At 39.5% G+C, this 21100-nt stretch overlaps 1 protein-coding gene across 1 annotated transcript in view; it reads left to right on the top strand.

Moving 5' to 3' along the window:
• Nucleotides 1-13636, top strand: part of cpne7 (copine VII) — a 147659-nt gene extending 134023 nt beyond the window's left edge. The window contains exons 13-16 of the mRNA XM_043706786.1: nt 3636-3687; nt 5456-5589; nt 6633-6869; nt 13367-13636. Coding sequence (XP_043562721.1) covers nt 3636-3687; nt 5456-5589; nt 6633-6869; nt 13367-13504 — 561 coding nt within the window. The 3' untranslated portion in view covers nt 13505-13636. The remainder of the gene's footprint in view (nt 1-3635; nt 3688-5455; nt 5590-6632; nt 6870-13366) is intronic.
• The last annotated feature ends 7464 nt before the right edge of the window (nt 13637-21100 follow it).

Raw genomic sequence — 21100 nt, forward strand, 5'->3', positions numbered from 1 at the left:
CTATCGCATTTCCAACACCCCTCCCCCAAGTCCCTCCTCCCTACCTTTTATCTTAGTCTGCTTGGCACACTCTCCTCATTCCTGAAGAAGGGCTCATGCCCGAAACGTCGATTCTCCTGCTCCTTGGATGCTGCCTGACCTGCTGCGCTTTTCCAGCAACACATTTTCAGCTCCGCAATCTATATTTTGGTTATATCTTCAAAAGACTCTTAAAAAATTGCGTAACAAGATTTCCCTTTTGTAAAACCTTATTTACTTTTAAATTTTTTATGATTTCCAAAATACATAGGAAAAATTTCCTTAGTAATAGATTCCAACATTTTCCAAACAACTGATATCAGGATCTCTGTTCCTTTGAAATTCTTTCTTGAAGAACAATATCAGATATAGTAACTGCCAAACTGTTGTGACTGCTTTAATGTCTAGTGAATTATATCCTTGTTAAGCCAATTGAATGTTGAAAATGTGTTGAATATTTTGAATTGTTTCCTCTAATATTTAATGCACTAATCTGATTTCTAGTGGGCACATTTTTTGCATGTCATGATCATGGGAAAAGAGGAGCGGAAAAACCAAGGCTAAAGGACAGTGAGACAGCATTTGAGAAAGATAGTCACTCTCTTTCCAAAAGTATGTGCACACATGCCCTAGGAAGACTTGGTGGGGAACTGTACAATAAAAGATTCTGTTTTTACTTATTCAGGCAACGCAGACTTCATTGGCCTGACCACTCTTTGCTGTCCATCCCAAATTAGGAACATAGGATCAGGAGTAAGCCATTCAGTCCCTCAAGCCAATTCCATCATTCAGCGATATTATGACTGATTTCTGACTTGACTTCATAATCACACAAAAATGTATCTACCTCAGATTTAAAATTAACTTATCTGGCATCCACTGCCATTTATGGAAGAATTCCAAACATCTAACACTGTGTTTAGAAATACTTCTTCACATCTTGCCTAAATAGTCTGGTCCTAATTCTCAGACTGGCCTAGAAACCCTAACGAATGGAAACAGTTTATTTACAGAGGAACCTCGATTACCCGAAGGACACGGGCAGGGAGTATTTTGTTCGGATAATTGAATGCTGGATAATATAGTTTAGCCCAGCGTCAGGACAATCTTGCCAGATAATCCGATATTTGGATAATTTGAGTGCCGGATAACCAAGGTTCCTCTGTACACTGTTTTTTTCCTGTTAATATCTCAAAGATTCAATCAGATCATCCCTTAACCTTCTAAATTAGAGAGAAAACAGGCCTAATTTGTATAATGTCTCCTCATAATTTAACCCCTGATGTCCAGGTGTCATTCTTGTAAACCTACATCGTACTCCCTCCAAAGCCAATATATCCTTCCCTACGTTTGGTGCCCAGACTTGTTCACAGTACTCCAAGGGGGAATCTAACTAGGGTTTTGTTTAACTGCAGCCAAACGTCTCCAGCCTTCTCGGTATAATGGCCAGCACTCCAATAGCTTTCTTGATTATTTTCTACACATGTTTTTGATACTTTAAAGATCTTTGCACCTGAATTCCTCTTGAGCATGTTCTGGTGAGCTGCCTTCCTGAACCGTTGTCGCCCTTTTGTTGTAGGTGTTGTTAGGGAGGGAATTCCAGATTTTGGCCCAGTTACAGTGAACGATTGGCAGTGTGTTTTCAAGTCAGGATGGTGATGGGTTTAGAGAGAAACAGAAAAAGAATTCATTTGATCAAGGAGGCAACTGAGGATCTCAGCAGTCATGCTTGTGACCTGCAGCCACATCTGCCCATTCCTGTGCCTCTCCATGGCTAGACAGTTTTATTACATTATCTCATTTCAGGCAGTGACAAGATCTGTATAACATGATGGAGAGTGCAGTTTGCAAATGCATCATCAGGCATTTCTTTCTGCAAAGCTTGGGAATTCATCCAACTTGGCAAAGCAACAAGGCAACAGCAGGATGAGGCCATCCAAGCATCTTTCCCAAGATGCATAGATAACACCACTGTTGCTTTGTGAGCTGCCACAGCACACTGCCTTCACAGCCCTGAGCAGAATTAGCACCATTCACCCAATATCCAGATTGTGTGCCTATACTTCTGCAGTGAAAGAGTTGGCACTGAATGCTTCTGCGAGCTCCCTCCATGTGGAGTAGGTTTTTATACATTCTCCAATGGGGCCACAGCAGTGTGCTCCTCTGCTGGACCGCATTCAGATGGTTTTGTTGCTGGCTTTCTGTAAATTTTACCCTTTCTTGCCTCTTTTCACTGCCCTGATTGCTGATAGGGACCTCAGACTTTTTCTAAAATGACACAGAAAACTGTGGGATTCCATAAACCTCTGACTGTGAACTCAAGTCAAGCAAAACATTCTTTACTTACTTGCTATTTCTTTAACTAGTTGCCACAATCTCTTTGGCTTTATAAAAGTTTCACCACTAATTCCAAACTGTTTTAGATTAATATTTACATGTCACACATAATTTATCTTTTTTATACACCTGTCCTTTGCATACAGGAAGAATATCTCCATGCATTTCACCTTTCTCAACTAAACAAAAGCTTGAGGGAACAACCATTTCCTGGTGCGTTCGACCAATCAGAGTTGACTTTACTGGTTTGAATTTAAATAATGACCTGTTCCTTGCCAGTGAACTGTTCCTTTGTGCATTCTCCTTGTTAACCAATCAATATGCCCTTCCCATGCAGTATGAATTGTTGTTCCTTTTGAGATTTGGTATTCACCACCTTCAGCCTTCACTCCCTGCATCACTGAAGCCTCATGACAGCAATGTGTACCATCTACAAGATACACAGCAGAAATTCACCAAGGCCCTTGCAACCATTCCTTCCAACACAACACCCATTAACATCTAGAAGGACAAGTGCAGCAATTGCATAAGAACACCACTACATTGCAAGTTCCCCTCTGGGCCACACACCAGCCTGACTTGAACTATATCGCTGAACTTGCTTCCTTACAACATTGTTGGTGTTGTTACATTCCACTGTTCAAGAAGGCACCTCACTTCAATGTTCTCTGGGGCAACTGGGGATTGGCAATAAATGTTGGCCTAGCCAGTGGTTCACACATTCCATGAACAAATAAATAAAACAAAAATCTTTGCAATTCTGCCCTGAGGAGTAAAAAGACAAAAAACTTTGAAAGCCTGTCCCTTTCTTCAGCAATAGTCAAATTTGTGTATTACCAAATTAATAGATTGTTCTCAAAAACAATATGATTAAATATCATTGATATTTCCCCTGCATTAACATTGTTGGCAGTATACCAGTAGAATGTGTTACCTATTGTTTATTTTATAAATAATTAGAATCCACTAACACAAACAATGGAGAAGTGAGCTTCAAAATTGGAAATAAAATTAAATTTAACCTTAGGGAGATGTTACCTGATTATGCTGTGATCAATGTGATTTTCTCTGCTGTGAATATGAAAGGGATACTTTACATTGGATTCATTATTTGTTATAATTGCAAACTCAATGTGAGTCATCTTCAGAGTCTCTTTTCCAATGGAGAATGAATAGGTCATGTCATGTAGGTCATATAGCTTAGATCAGCTAAGGTATTAGAATATGGTCTCCTTATGAATATAACTAATTCCATTTCACTGGATTACTTTCTTTTACAGGTTTCTCATAATTTTGCAATTAACTTCAATTCAGAAAATGATGAATGTGAAGGTAAGCTGAAACCAGTTGCTTTCAATAAAATGTGTAATTTGCTTTCTTATTTGTTGCCCTATGATATAATTTAAGATTCACAGCAATGCAGTATGAATGGAGTCAGATCTCAAACTGTTTTTAGAGTCCTATTCTGTGAGCCTTCCTAAGGAGGACCTCTCACTCAAAGAAGTCCAATGATTTCTGAAATCATACCTTAATGCGTTGAGAATGTAGTTTGTTTAGAAGCACATGAACGCTACCCCCTTGCCCGTGACCCATCAGGCCAAAATTGAATGCACTATCTGTGCCCTCATTGCCTCTGGTAATCTCCTCTCCACTGCCTCCAAACTTGTAGTTCTCCTGCCATGTACAGCCTGGTTCTACCTACTCACCGTAATCCACAAGCCAACTACCCTGCTCCTGTCCCACTGAACTCATCTTGTCCTACTCCATCCTCTCTCCCTTAGTTCAGGCACTTCCCACCTACATCCGTGACACCAACCACTCCCTCCATCTCTTCAGCAACTTCCAGTTGCCCAGCCCCCAGCACCTCCCTCCCCTTTCTTGAGCTCACCATTTCCATCTCTGGTGACAGTCTCCAGACAAACATCTGCTACAAACCTACAGACTCTCATAATTACCTGGACTACATCTCCTCCCACTCAGTATCCCGCAAGAACTCCATCCCATTCTCCCAATTCCTCTGCCTCAGCCGCATCTGCTCAGATGAGGAGACATTACACTCCCAAGCATCCTAGATGTCCACCTATTTTGAACAATGTGCTTTTCCTTCCTCCATTTCCAGTCAGCCCTCTGCCAGACCACCTCCATGCCCTGTTCACTGCTCTAACCTGCCCAACGCAATAAAGACAGAGTCCCCCTTGTCCTGATCATTCCCTTCGACAGTCCTTGGTTTGCACCACTCTGCCCATCGATCACCCCAAAACAGCCAGGTACCTTCCCCTGCATCCGGAAAAGATGCAAAACATGGCAATGTTCCATTCCCCTCACCACTATCCAGGGCACCAAACAGTCCTTCCAGGTGAGACAGAGGTTCAGCTGCCTCTCTTCCAACTTAGTTTACTGCATCAGGTGCTCCCAAAGTGGTCTTCTCTACATCGGGGAAACCAAATGTAAACTTAGGGAACAGTTCACTGAGCATCTCAGCTGGGTTTGCAGAGGCCGACTGGACCTCCCAGTCACCGCCCATTGCAATTTCCCTTCCCACCCCCTTTCTGACATGACCATCATTGCCCTCCTCCATTGCCAAAATGAACTACACCACGACTTGGAGAAGCAACACCTCATCTTCCGTCTACAGCCCAGAGGACTCAACATTGAGTTCTCCAATTTCAAATGACTTCCCTTCCCATCCCTTCTGCTCTGTGCCACCAACCGGATTCAGTCCTCCCATTAACCAACCAGGTTGTATCCTCTACCTATCTTCACCTATCCCCACCTCACCACCCTGCCCCTGCCTCCCCTTTATCTGTAGCTTCCCCTACACCCACCCCCTGAAGAAGGGTTACACCCAAAATGTCGACTACTTCAGCTCCTGATGCTGCCTGGCTTGTGATGTTCTTCCAGCTTCCTCCCTGTCTATCCCATAAACACAGACACAATTAACAACTAACCTGTTTGAGTATATGGGATGTGCTAGCTTTTGCTGCTGAAGGATTGGTATAAATCGCCGTTTTGTGTATAATGCTCACTGTTTCTGATGCTTTATTGCATTGTATAACTATAAAACCAACAATAAATTGAATTATGTTTTTTTTTGTTAAAGGAATACAGGGAGTTGTTGAATCATATCAGAGCTGTCTACCCAAAATTCAGCTCTATGGCCCAACCAATGTGTCACCTATTATAGGGAAAGTGGCTAAAGTGGCTGCCGAGGAGGAGAAAACAAAAGAAGCATCTGTACGTAGAATTTACTTAAAGAAATTCTCAGAAACACATAAAGAATGCAGCTAGCCATAATCTTTTCATCCCTCGATCTTCCCTACCTGATGTTGCTGGGACACATGAGCAGACCGATATATTAGTTAAGGCTATTTAACTAGACTGGTCAAATAGTGCACCGTGTCCATATGCTAAGGAGCCTTGTCAATCACAAAATAAGAATGAAAAGGCAGGAAAATATTAGTCGCTTAGGCAATGTCTTATGTGGTTTCCTTGATGCAGAGGAGATCAAAGGCTGACAGGGTGACTGTTTTGTGGTGCACATCTGTTCTGTCCACAGGCATGACCTCTAGGTCCCAGTTGCTGTAATTTCAATTCCCTACAATGCTTCCTTGCTGAGCTTTCTTCCCATGGCTTCCTACAGGGCTCAAATGAAGCTCACACAAGCTGAAGGAATGACACCTTGCCTTTGAACTTGGCATTCTATATTGAGTTCCCCATCCTTTGTTGAGCTGGTCTTTGTCTTGTTTCTTCGTTTATCCCTTCACGTTACATTTGGATGGTTTTGTATAACAATTCATACCTCATTTGGACAACCTTTGTTTATTCACTATATTTATTACAACTCATTTTGGTTGTTGCATTTTGAAATTCTTTGCTATTTCATCTCCCTTAGCTTCTATTCCATCTCGGATATTTTCTTTTGTTCATCCTGTCCCCTCTTGCACTGAATTTCAATCATCCACATTTCTATTTCTGTTTGCTCATCAGAAAGTTAACTCTGTCTCTTCACAGATGCTGCCTGACATGCTGAATTTCTCCAGCTTTGTTTTAATTCCCATTTCCAGCATCTGCAGGATTTTACTTTCAGTCAGGAGGCCTGAGCATAGATTTTTGACTCATGCTTTATTGCTGATCTCAGCTTTGATAGGGTGAAGGGATTTCAATGTTCCTTGGCCTGGAACAACATAAATCTAGTAAAGTAACATGATGCTACTTGCTTTAAGGTTTTTACATGGGAATGTTTCAGTTTTGATTGTTCCTTGTTTTTGTCTTTCCAGCAATACTTTATCCTGCTGATTCTAACAGATGGTGTTGTCACTGACATGGCAGATACAAGGGAGGCAATTGTCCGAGCATCATACCTGCCAATGTCCATCATCATTGTTGGTGTCGGCAATGCAGATTTTACAGATATGCAAATACTGGATGGTGACGATGGGGTTTTACGATCTCCAAAGGGGGAACCTGTGTTAAGAGATATTGTTCAGTTTGTCCCCTTCCGTGAATTTAAAAATGTAAGAATTAAAGTAATTTTTGAATTATGCTTCTTATTATAATACATACCTTCTTTTAGAGTGATACCTTTGGAGCAATGAATTCTGTGCATCTTTATATTTACGCTGTAGGCTAGAGGTGAATACCAAATATAACATTTCTCTTTCTGGCTTCTTAATATCATCATTAACTAATGAGTTTTTGTTAAGACAATGCTTTTTAAACAATACATCTTAGCACGGTTTCTAGTTTTCTCTACACAGATTTTGAGTATTACTTTAACATCATTAGAGCAATTGTTCAAAATTTTGCCTCGTGTCAAATTCACTCTGCTCTCCATTTAGAATATTGTGAGATGCTACTAGCTCTTTCTATGATCTTCCTGTTCTCTGCTGGAGCTGCTCATTATTAGATAAACTGGCTTCTTTCTGCTGATAGCACTCACCTTTCTTGACAATGATCACATTTCCTAATTCAGAGCATGAGAGATTAAGGCTAAAGTGAGACTGTGGTTATTTTACTAATTCTAAAAATTCTGTTTAACATTCATCCAACCACTTTGAAGGTGACAGAATGTAAGAACAAAGGACTAAGCAGATCTTTTGAGTTGCAAGGAACAAGATTCCTTTTTTGCAGTGACTTACTCAAGGCATTTGTTTAGACAACAAACACATAAGAAGATCAAAGTTCCCATGAATTGTGCTGTGCTAATAAAAGTGCTTGGATCATGTGTCCAATGAAAATGGCTATTAATCAAAACATGCAGTGGACTCCTAATTAGCCAGATTAAAGAAAACCAAACACTGTAGTACTGAATGTCATGATAAGTCTCATATTTGACATATTCTCTCTGTTTTCAATATTAATAATTCTGAAAGCAATTTATCAGCATTCAGTCAGTGTAATATCCAATATCCACATTTGCAAATTTATCATTAAGTCCACTGTATTAATTGCAGAAAAAGGAAATCCAACAAAGCAACAAATAAAAAAACAAAGATGACAGAAGAAATCATTTAGAAAAGGATGGTAAAGATGGCTCTAGATCTCAGCATTGATCTAGGAAACTAAATGTAACTTTATTGGAAAATGTTTGGCTGGGAATATTATCCAAGTTTATAAAATAATGAGAGATTGATGCAATAATGCATTTTATTCAAAATCAGAAGAAATCCAGAGATCATAAATTTTCTTTAATCTTTCATGGGATATAACCAGTGAGGCCAGCAATTATTACCCGTTCTCACTTGCCTCTGAGAAAATGGTGGTGAGCTGTCTTCTTGACCTGCTGCAGTCCATTTGGTGTAGATACACCACAATGCCATTAAGGAGGATGTTGCATGATTCTGACCCATTGATACTGAGAGAACAATGATATATTTCCAAGTCAAGATAGTGAATGGCTTGGAGGGAACTTGCAGGTGGTGGTATTCCTATGTATCTGCTGCTTTTGTCGTTCTAGATGGTAGTAGACATGGGTTTGGAAGGTGCTGGCTAAGGATCCTTGTTGAATTACTGCTATGCATTTTGTACATGGTGCACACTGTTGCTATTGTGTGTCAGTAGTGGAGGGAGTGAATGTTTGTGGATGCAGTATCATTCAAGCAGGATGCTTTGTCTTGGATAGTGTTAAGCTTCCTGAGTACTAATCACGAACGTTATATCATATGGGATTCAGGGTGACATTACCAATTGGATACATAGGAGACAGGAGACATAGGATGGTGGTGGAGGGATGTTTTTCAGACGGGGGGCCTGTGACCAGTGGCGTTCCACAGGGATCAGTATTGGCTCCATTTCTGTTTGTCATTTATTGAAATTATTTGGATGAGAATATAGGAGGCATTGCGGATGACACTAAAAGAAGTGATATAGTGGATAGTGAAGAAGGTTATCTAAGATAACAAAGAGATCACAATCAATTCATTCAGTGGGCTGAGGAGTGGAAGATGGTGTTTAATTTGGATAAATGCAAAGTATTGTATTTTGATTTTTAAAAAAGGGCAGGACTTACACAATTAATGGTAGGGCCTGGGTAGTGTTGTAGAACAGAGATTACTGTGGTGCTGGAAAAGCACAGCAGGTCCTGCTCCTTGGATGCTGTCTGACCTGCTGTGCTTTTCCAGCACCACTCTGATCTAAACTCTGGTTTCCAGCATCTGCAGTCCTCAAATTTGCCTTGTAAAGCAGAGAGACCTACAGGTTCAGGTACATAATTCCTCAAAATTTGCATCACAAGTAGATAGGGTGCTTAACAAGGCATGGAGCACGCTTACCTTCATTGCTCAGACCTTTTGAGTATAAGAGTTGGGACGTCATGTACTGTTGTGAATGGGGTCATGTACAGAACATTGGTGAGGCCTCTTCTGGAATACTCTGCAGTTCTGGTTGCCCTGCTATAACGAGTATATTATTAAACTGGAAAGGGTTCAGAAAAGATCCACCAGCATTTTGCCAGGGTTCGAGTTACAAAAGTAGACTGGATAGGCTGGGACATTTTTCACGGGAGAGTGGGAGGTTGAGTGTTGACCTTATACAGCTTTATGAAATCATGAGGGGCATAGATAGGGTGAATAGCAAGGTTTTCCCGAGGTTGGGAGTGTTCAAAATTAGGGGGCATATTTGAGGATGAGAAGAGAACAATTTAAAAGGGACATGAGGAGCAACTTTTTTTTTACACAGAGTGGTTTTGTGTGTGGAATAAACTGCCAGTGGAAGTGATGGATGCAGGTTCAGTAACAGCACTTAAAAGATATTTGGATAAGGAATAGGAAAGGTGTGGAGGGATATGGGCCAAATGCAGGCAGGTGGGACTAGCTTACTTTGGGAACATGATTGGCATGGACTAGTTGACCTAAGGGTCTGTTTCCATGCTGCACGACTCCATGACTCTATGTTATCGGGGTTGCCATCATCCATGTAAGTTGGGAGTGTTCCATCACACTCTTATTAGTGAATTTTAAATAGTGGACAGGTTTTTGTGAGTCGGAGGATGCTTACTCAATGTAGGATTTCTAGCCTCTGGACTGTTCTTGCAGCCACAATATTTGTAGATATTTGTTATAACCAACCTGTTCAGAGTTGTTATTATACTCCTGTGGAGTTGGTAGGACCTGAACTCAGGACTCGTGGACCAGAGGAAGGGGCACTACCACTGCATCACAAGACCCCCAAGTATTTGTATGGCTAATCCAATTCATTTTATGGTCAATAGTGACCCCCCACACGATGTTGATAACGGAGGATCCAACAGTGGGAATGCCATTGAATTTCAAGGGGTGATGACTAGATTCTCTCTTGTTGGAGATTGTCTGGCACTAGCATGGTATGAATGTCACTTGCCAATTGTCACCCCCCCCACCTCAAGATTGCTCAGGTCTTGATGCATTTGGGCAGGGACTGCTTCAGTATCTGAACTGTTGTGAATGATGCTAAGCATTGTTCATATGATCATCCCCACTTCAGACCTTATGATGGCAGGAGGGTCATTGTTGAAGCAGCTGGAGATGGTTGGGTCTAGGACATTAACATTATCCTGCAAAAGTCTTGCAGAGATTACCTGTGGCTGAGCTGACTGACCTCCAACAACTACAACAATCTTTCTTTGTGCAAGGCATGACTCTAAACAACTAAACATTGGTCCAATTTGGGTGGAATTCTTTCTTCTAAGGTGTGCCATGGCTAGCCTGAAGGGGGTAGATTTTCTCCATCCAAATTGCATTCTAATTAATTAATTATATATGTCTACTAAGTAAGATGTCAGATTCGATGAGCAGCATGTTCTGATTGGCACCAGCACCAATCAGGCCTCATATTTAAAGGCACTTGGACAGAGTCTCTGTCTGCAACCCAGAAGCATCACCAAGTCGTGTTTCATCAAGCCCACCTACCCTTGCAAATGTCAGCGACCAGGCTAAAAGCAGTGCTATATTTTAGCAATGTTTCCCAAGCGGGGGAGTACATCATTGCCTAATAACTGGGGCCCAGACCCTAGGTGGCTGACTGTGTGCAAGTAGATAGCAGTGGCTAGGGCCAGAGGACTGGGCCAGGAGTGGCACAAGGGGCTATGATTTCTGTCCTTGACCCTGTTCTCAAAATCTTTTCCTGAAGCTTAAATAAAAGGTTGTTTTACCTATGGATCTCAACAATTCAAAACTTCTCATCTTTGTTTTCAAATCTTTCCATTGTCTTGCCATTCCCTATTTCTGTATCCTCCTTTGGAATATCAAACTTGTTACATTACCAAAGGGATCTATCCAGCTGACCATGTGTGCCAGCTCTCTGACTGAGCAATTCACTTAATGCCATTCCCCTGCCTTCTCCCCCAAGCCTGCACATTCAGACAACAATCCACTTCCCTTTGGAATGTCTTGAGGGAACTTGCCTCCATCGCACTTTCAGTCACTGCACTCCACACATTGCACAAGCTTTGTGAAAAAAAGGTTTTCCTCATGCCACTTTCCTTGATGAAAGGCTTTTGCCAAAATGTCAATTCTCCTGCTCCTCGGATGCTGCCTGAACTGCTGTGCTTTTCCAGCACCACACTCTCGACTCTGATCTCCAGCATCTGCAGACCTCACTTTCTTCCACTTTGCTTCCTTTGCCAACTGCTTTAAGCTTATGTTCTCTCATTCTTGATCCTTTCCCAAATGGGAATAGTCCTTCCTATATGCTCTGTCTTGATTCCTCATGATTTTGAATATATCTATCAAATATCCTCTCAGCCTTTTTGTCTCCCAGATAAACAGTCCCAACTTCTCCAATATATCATTATAACAAAAGTTCGTCACAACTGGAACTGATTGTGTAATCCTTTTCTGCAATCTCTCCAATACAGTCCAACCTTCTAAGATCTGTGAATTCTTCCAATTCAAGCCTTTTGCACATCTCCCATTTTTAATTGATCCATTATTGGTGGCTGTGTCTTCGGTACCATGACCCAAAGTTCTTAAACTCCTTCCCAAACCTCTTTACCTCTCCACCTGTATTTTCCTAAATACTACATTTTTGATCAAGCTATCCTAATGGTCCAGATGTTATGATATGACTTATGATAAGTGTTAGAGTTTGTCGATGTAAGCTGTCTGAAACCTGACAGCATTTGATGTTTGTGATTCTGTGCTTCTCCATGTGTTGTTGCATAACTGAAGATCTCCAGGCCACAATCAAGTGGAAATCGCTGAACTGCCAAAGCCTGCACTGTTACATTATCAGTTTCACTGTGAGATCTTTGGCTGAATGAGGTGAAAGTGGAGTTTTATTGGTGCACTCATAAGAACATAGGAAATAGGAGCAGCATTAGGCCATTTGACCCCTCAAGCCTATCCCACAATTCTATAAGAGCATGGCTAATCTGCCCCAGGCTTGACTCCTCTTTTGTGCCAGCTCCTTGTAGCCTTCATTTCCTCAATACTGCTGAAATCTAGGTACCTCCTCCCGAAATACATTCAGTGATCTAGCCTCCACAACTCTTTGAGGTGGTGAATTCCGGACTCAATCCATAATTTTATACTGAACAGCTTCAATGTTCCTCAGAGTAATTTTGTATAAGTGGAATGTTAAACTTTTCCATTATGGTTTTAAAAGAATCACTTTTGAAAATAATTTTAGTTATTTTTCTCTATCATGTCAAAGTTCCTTCCTCAACTTAATCCTATTCTGATCATTTATTTTGCTCTTTACAAAATATATTAGTTGAGAGTGAAATTTTCGGTGCTTTATACTCTTTGGTTTGTCGTCTTTGGAAATAATTCTCCGCAATTGACTGCTTACCCTGGTTTATTAATATCGCTGTTGCTGGGCTCTTGGAGAGCCCCTGGCCTTGACACCAGATTTAAACTGGCATCAGCAAATGGGTAATCCACACATAACCACAGACATAACTTTTTCCAACATCAGTAATGTGCACCATTGTTTTGGCAGTGACTGCAAAATCCAAGTCAAAATCTTATTTGGCGTCAAGTCAACTATTTCCTTAAACTGAATGTTGTTGTGGTGAGCACTGCTGCCTCACAGCGAGACCCAGGTTCAATTCCCACCTCGGGCAACCGTATGTGTGGAGTTTGCACGTTCTTCCCGTGTCTGCGTGCGTTGCCTCCGGGTGCTCCGGTTTCCTCCCACAATCCAAAGATGTGCAGGTCAGGTGAACTGGCCATGCTAAATTGCCCATAGTATTAGGTGAAGGGGGAATGGGTCTGGATGGGTTGCTCTTTGGAGGGTTGGTGTGGACTTGTTGGGCCGAAGGGCCTGTTTCCACACTGTAAGTAATCTAACCTAAAAAGAAAATCTTGGGATGTCAAAATAAAAGAAAGGCATAATGCAAATGGAGCATATTGTTTGTAACCATTTGAAACTAACTTTATTATAGTGATAATGTTCTTTAAAGATTGAATTCATTTATTTGGTTTTAACTATAATGCTCTTAAATAACTTTTGAAAGGTGCTTGACATGGAAATACATTTAGGTGAAACAAAAACACAGTTGGTCTTATCACTAACGTCCTGATCTGTGTTCCAGGCCTCTCCAGCAGCTTTGGCTAAATGTGTCTTAGCAGAAGTTCCAAAGCAAGTTGTGGAATATTACAGTTACAAGGCTATTGCCCCAAAATGCCCAACTCTGGACTCCCCTGAGTCAACGTGCACAACACCCGAATAAATGGACTGACCATTATCAGTGGAAGTTTCTGAAGAGAGAATTATATAGATGCAGTGTGTGAAAATAATATTTGTGTAATGTAACTGGGTTTTTTTAATGTACATTTTAAAATAAAAACATCATTCAACATTTTCTCAGCTCTCATGAACAAATTGAAATGTCCATGGCAGTGATTGACCACAGATAAGCGTCACTATGGAATTGCCAAATGTCCTGCCAATACCCAGACACGTGATGTGTTGTTCTAATGCTTTACTAAGTTATTAGAACATATATTTTATCTGAAGGGAATAGGGATGTAAATGTAAAATGGATATAGGATCAGGATGTTTTACCTTCCAGAGCTATCAGCACGTCATGAAGACTTTCTTCAAAAAGCAATTCAATCTGACACAGAAAGCAAATGGAATGTGGCATATGCTGCATGGTTACTGCATGGTTAGCTTCTTAATCTGAAGATTTTGCTTGTAAATTTAAAGCCCCAAGTTTAAGGCAGTTCTCCATATAATCTACACCCCATCGATAGTTAGACTGGGGAATTCTTTTGCACAATTTGGCAAAAATCTTTGTTTTGCTTGCATTTGTTTTAAAACACATACATAAATTAATATGTTTAATACCAGTACTAGAGAGAAAAGTACAGTTTTAGACCAGAAAACTGCCGTTTTGTCACTATAAGAAGAAGTTATATAATACATTATACAATAATACTTTTGAATCATGGTGATATAATGCATTTATTCTACCACCTGAAATGACATGAAGAAGCTGAACATTGGTTGACATTTGCAATTACCACAAGTAAGTTGCTGATGTTAGCTGTTTCAGGGATGCACTGAGCACATTCCAAGGAGGGAATGGTTGACCAATGTTCTCAAATGTTTAATAGTGATCAATAACAGTAGAGGCACGAATTTGGTCACTTTCCTACTGGGGAATAGTACATGCTGGGAACACATTGAAAGGAAACTCTAAAACATATTAGAAAGAAGACAAAATGAACAGAACATGTCCTCATAAAAAAATCTTTCACCAATCCCTTTATCATTTGACAGACAGGACCATTCTCTTTGTTATTAAGTCCTGCTCAGATGTCTTGGTACCTTTGTAATTATTTCCCTTCAATGGTTCCAATTTGTTAAAGAAAAATTAAGTTTGAGATATTCTTTCTTGGGGCCAGCACTATTTTAAATGCATAATGTCAATTGCTTCTTTCAGTTTTCAGATAAATGTGGAAATAGAATGAAGTGTTGAGTTTGACTGTTGTGTGTAGTATAAGGATTCCTCTGGTATCAACTGAAAATCAATGGTCACATTTTATATTGAAAAGCAATTTGTTCAGATGTCCTATATAGAAAAAGAAAGTGAATCAAGCTGGGCTATAAAGCAGTGTGCAGACCATTTCCGTTAGTGAAAGCCGTGAAATCAGTGAAAGAGATTGAAAAAATAATAGACTTAAAGTAAACTGCTGAGACGGGGATGATGATCTGAGAAAGGATGCCTCACATCAACAAAGGGGATCTGAAACATATGCACAACTGAGTTTGATTTCCTTCACAGTTTTGGATGATTCTACTGCTGAACTCCGAATGGACAGCATTTAGTGCAGAATGTTTAATTTGCATTGTCAGATGCAAACCAATCTAAAATTGCAGCTAGAATTTTGCTGGTTGTTGTTTTCTAATTTCTAGTGCAAATGCGTCATAACTCTGGGAAGCTACTTACATTGCATTGACTCGACATTTAAAGGGTGTGTGAAATGCAAATCAGATAGCAGGGTCTGGCTTAACAACAAACTAAAACACACAGTGAAATTTTTCGGGTCTCTGTACTTTGCTTTGAGTCTGGACTGAGATTTGGATTTGAAATTGATGGAAATTAGAAGGATGGGGGGGCCAGGATCTGATTGAAACTTACAGAATACTGAGAAGCTTAGATAGAATAAATGTGGAGAAGATGTTTCCACTAATAGGAGAGACTAGGACCCGAGGTCACAGCCTCAGAGTGAAGAGAAACCCTTTAGAACTGAGGTGATGAGTAATTTCCTTGATTGGATAGTGGTGAATCTGTGGAACTCATTTCTGCGGAAGACTGTGGTGGCCAAGTCATTGAGTATCTTTGACACAGGGATGGACAGCTTCTTGATTCGTAAGGAGATCAAAGGTTACAGAGGCATTCAGTCAGCAATGGTCAAAAGTGATAAAATCTCTCTCAGAATCATACGTGATGGACAAAATCTTAACCCAACCCTTCCTGTGGGAACGTGTTGGAATGGGACTGGCTATGCAGCTTGTAGTCCATCCAATTCTATTGTCCGTGACTTCCAGTGGGAATTTTATTCGAACTCACTGATGCAATTATTTCCAACAACTTAGCTTGGGTTATTGCTTAATAATGTTGAACACTATACCCATAAACATTTCTGGGAATGGACTAACCTAAGGCTCTAACAAAAAGGTCCCACTTATTGTTCAATATTATAACAATAGAAAGATAGTATAAAAATAGTTCTGATTAGAGTGATATCCTAACAATAGACTTGATTTTAAAGATTAAGTTTAAATTGTTTACATATGTTATTTTAGACAACCTCCAGGAAAAATGTATCCTATTTACTTTAAAATGCTTCTGCAGTGAAGCAATAAGTTATATAAAAGCAAAATAGTGTGGATGCTGGAAAATAGAAATAAAAATGAAGTGCTGGAGAAGCTGAGTGGATCTAGCACCACCTTTAGAGAGAAAAACAGAGTTAGCATTTCAATTCAGTTCTGAAAAAGTCATCAAACTTGAAATGTTAAATGAATTGTATGCTTAGGACAGACCTTGTGTGCTTTGTCCTTCCAAAAAGAAGGATAAAGCACACAAGGTCATGATCTACCTTCAGTCTTCACCAGGAATCTCTGGTCTTTTAACAGTTTCTAATGAGTTAGAATCTCAGCAGAGGTTAATTACAAGGTCTATTAAGACTTTCAAGGACCACAAATATATTTAATAATTTAAACACAATTCCAGTTCAAGGTTTACAGTGTTTTACAGCTTTGCAGCATAGTTCGCTCTGAAGGTTATTACTACCTTTAATAGAAGCTACAAAAATAGTATTTTAGCACCAGACAGATTATAATTTGATGGAATAGATTAAGATTTGATGGAATACAGAAAAATCACGGCAAAAATCACGATATGGCAATTGTACTATAACTGTATAAACGAAAGCGTTGCTGAGACAGTGACTGCATCACATTTAAGGATAAATAGTACGTAGTTAGGACCATTGCTACTTCTATTCATTTTCGGTTTGTAGGCTTAATTTTATGTTATCTTTCTATAATGGCATGTGGTTGTTCCGAGAACTCCTATAGAAGCAACATGAAATATATCAAAAGTAGGTTGAAGCACTACAAACACAGGATCTTTCCTGTGTTGTGTAATCTCATTAATTTGCTTCAAAACCTCAATTAGAATGAAACCTGCATGCATAATGTATGTGGACAATCCCTTGGATTTTATAAAGAGTTTACACCTCATTTCAACTTCACAGAGTGAAAATAATGAATATTTTAAAATGTCTCTAGATAGGTCTGAGGGAAATGGAATTAGGTTTACCCTAAGATTACATTTACCATGGTAACAAACTGAAAAAAAAGAGTGCACAAAATCAATAAAATACATAAAGTAACTAAAAAAGTGGGAGAAATTATAGTCCAAGAGAAAATGAGCCATAAATATTGAAAGACATAATAAAGAGTTCCCAGAGTTATTCAAAAAGAATTTAAGTAAAGTGAACATTCATCCTCAAGAGAGTGGGGAATTAATAATGCAAGTCTTGGGAATTAATAATGCAAAATCAAGAAATGGCAGATGCACTGAATAGATTCACTGTAGAAGAGAGAAATTACGTTCCACAAAGTGTAAATCAAGAAATCAAAGGGAGAGCAGAACTTAAAACAGATTCAATCACCAGAAAAAGGTGAAAAAAGTTATAACTAAAAGCTGACAAGCATGTAGATCCTGATGGACATCATCCTTGGGTCCGTAGAGAAGTGTTTGCTGAGATAGCAGATTCATTAGTTTTAATTTTCCAAAATTCCCTGGATTTGGAGAAATCCTAGCAGATTGGGATATTGTGAATGTAACTCCTGTATATGAGACAGAAAGCAAGAAACTACAGGCCATATTGCCTAAAATCTAATAAAGGAGACTGTTGCAAGCCACTTAGAAAATCTTAATGCAATCAGACAGAGTCAACACTGATTTGAAAAAGCAAAATAGGGTTTGACCAATTTAATGTTCTTTCAGGAAATAACAAGTAAACATGGATAAAGGGATCATGTTGTTTGGTGTACTTGGATTTGCATAAGACATTGGACAAGGTAACGCATCAAAGGTTGCCAAACAAATTAAGAGCTCAGGGTATGGAGGTAATATAATAACATAGAGGATCGGTTAACTAACTGGAAACACAAAGTAGGGATACATGGGTCAATTTGGGACTGGCAAGGGTGTACCAAATGGAGTCACACAGGGATCACTTAATCTTCCCTGCCTTCCACCCTATGGCAGACATTCTCTTATGTTCTTTCTCCCACCTTTCCATCCTTTTATTTCTGAAAGCTGATTAAATTACTAACTTCTCCTCCAGTCCTGAAATGCTAATTTTGTTTCTGTCTCCAGAGATGTTGAATATTTCCAGCATTTACTGGTTTTTTTAGATTTCCATAACTATTTTGTTCTTCTATTGTGTAGAAATTGATCCTCATTGTTTCTGTTTCCCTGGTGAAAATCAGGGCAAAGAGGACATCTCCAGGAGCTGATAGATGGCTTTGTAGAACTTGCTGTCTCCCTCCAAATGCAGGTTGCATTTGTGATTTAGGGCCCTTCTGTAGAATGAATTCATTGATGAAAATTCCTCCTTCGTTTCAGCCTATAAGTTGATCTCATTATACATCCACATCATTAATTTTGATTTTGTAAACATTGAGATAAATGTCTGAAAATTGTGCAGTACTGCAGCTTTAATACATTGGATGAGCTTTATGCAGAAAGTGATTTGGACAGCGATACATTGAGATATGTCACTTAAATGGCATCACTGCAGTAGAGATGATATACATACATAATAACATTTGATATCCATGTCACTTATGTAAGAGGCACTCAGACGCTAGTGATAATGTGGGAGAAAAGCTGACAATAGAATGTTTCATCTGGCAGTTAAATAAGGAAGTGTGCTTTAATGCAGATGAAGGAATTAAGTGGAGCTCTGCAAAATAATGTTGTTGTCCTACTGAGGAGACAGTAAAAGGGGTGAGAAAGATGCAGGCTGAAAATGAAGAAGTTGCATTTTCTTCAAAGCTTCCATGTCTGAAAATTATGTGTCAAGTTCTAAATTTGAAAATAATACATTCAAAAATGGGTTTTGTAGTAGACATAATATGCTTTAAACTATTTTGCAAACATATGTGCTTGCTTTTTGCTCAAATGCATGCCAGTGACAGACTCACCAAATTATTGCATTGTTTTGCTTCAAAATGAATGTTTTCAACATGCTGCATTTGTTGAATTCTCTATTAATGTGTACAAACTTAGTGGCTGTTTTGCAAATCTATTATAAAGGCTGCATGAAAATGTATATTGTGCGAGTGAACCGAATGTCCAAACTCCGATTATACAACATCATGTTTTTAACTTAATAAAAATTGAAATATTGATCTATGGAAGTGAAAGCATTAAGAAGGGCAATCTGCTGCCCTGTTTTGTTTTGATATTCTACAGATATCTAATAAATATAATAAATAAAAGTCCCATAAAATACATTCTTAAGTGTTTATCTTCTCTTTGTTCTTTCCTTTTTGTTTGGTGCATAACCTTGCTACTTTACAAACCTTACAAATGTTTGGATGAACTATTATTAATGTTTTCCAAATTACTCCCATGTATTAGAAATAAGTACAGATAATATCAACACACAGTGCAAAAAACTGTAATCTGTAAATATATTATTTCTAGCATTCATAATGGAAAATATCGAGTTGACATTTTACCAGTTATATTTATCTTTTATTTATTCAAGAAATAGGACATGAGCGCTGCTGGCTGGGCAGTTTACTGCCTGTCCCAAGTTGCCTAATCCCTAATGTCTACGAATCACTCAGTTTCTTCAAACACCAAATAAATAAAAGAAACATGAATAGGAGAGAGGGCACTTGTGTTACCAGGTGTGTTGGTCAAAATTTTGTGAATGGCACACTATGGTGTGGTTAGCCATTGAGACAGTAACAGTATGTTGCAGAAAGCTGATTAAGAGCCTGAAAGGAAAATTAAAATTGGGAACTTCCCTCGAAATGCATTTGGAGTGCCTACACTGTCTCTCTGGCCACTCAGTATTCATTTAGAGCAAGCACAGAAGGAAAGGTGCTGATTTGATAAATCAGAAAACTCTGCCTTAAAACTACACTGTTCTCCTAACACTGAAAAATCCTTCTTGTCTTCAAAGGAAAGACTGAATTCTTTATTGATGTCGAGGTGGCAACTTCTGTCTCCTTGACTCTCCTCATACATAATGATCAATGTGCTAGGAGTCACAGGAAAATATTAAAATTAGTTGACTTTGCAAATCAACAAAGGGATATAATCTCAATACTGCAATGTGCTATCACTGCTGGAATAGGATTGGCACAGACAGCACTGCACAGAGTCTACAATGAATACATCTGCATTCATTAACCCACATAACATGCAAAATCTTGCACTGGCCCAATCACAGCCCTTGTACCCTGTTGTTATCATTTTTAGTTATCCTGTTATGTCAGTAAATTACAATTATAATTGACCATGTAAATATTTAAACTGGGAAATTTCAGTGTAAGTAGCAATGCGCCATGTGGTTTGTTGATGAATCAATTGAAAATGAACAAAGCTTTACCTTTAATCATATAACAGTTTTGCCTCATAGGGCTGCATTATACACTGAAGACTGATCTGCTGCACCCCACTGCCAATGTCAAGGGTAAGCCCCACAGTGCATTTGCCTGCTTTACTAATAGCTCTTTAACCATTTTGAGGCTGGATCTCCAGGAGAAAGACTCAATTTGCAAAACTGCTGACTGATCTGATTACTCCACAATCTCACCCATCCCTGTTACCTTTAAACCCATGCTTATTCCTCATCCTAGATTATTCCCACAAAGGGATACATGCTTTGCTCATCCATCCCGTTGAGACCCCTCAGGATCGTATATGTAGTGCCCTGAAACATACATAAGTCCAAGAACTCACCAGTGAGGATGTGGTGGGGTGTGGGCATATTGGACAGAGTGGAGGGGTGTTGGACGGTAAATGCATGGAGGCAAAGCTATTAGCGATGGCGGATAGTGCTTCAAATTAGCACAGGATCCGTGGGAAGGGTGTACTTACTTTATTCACCACCAGCAGCTCACATGTTGGAAACTGGACACTGCACTGTTCATTACATTGTGGATACAGTAGCAAAACACCCTTAGTTACGCATTCGCTGCCTACTTAAGGGTCCTAATTGTGCTATAGGTATTTCGCCCAAACATTGCCTCCCATGCCAATCACAAATCATGTCAGTTGGAC

The sequence above is a fragment of the Chiloscyllium plagiosum genome, chromosome 17 (genome assembly GCF_004010195.1).
Source record: "Chiloscyllium plagiosum isolate BGI_BamShark_2017 chromosome 17, ASM401019v2, whole genome shotgun sequence".
NCBI classification, from domain to species: Eukaryota; Metazoa; Chordata; class Chondrichthyes; order Orectolobiformes; family Hemiscylliidae; genus Chiloscyllium; species Chiloscyllium plagiosum.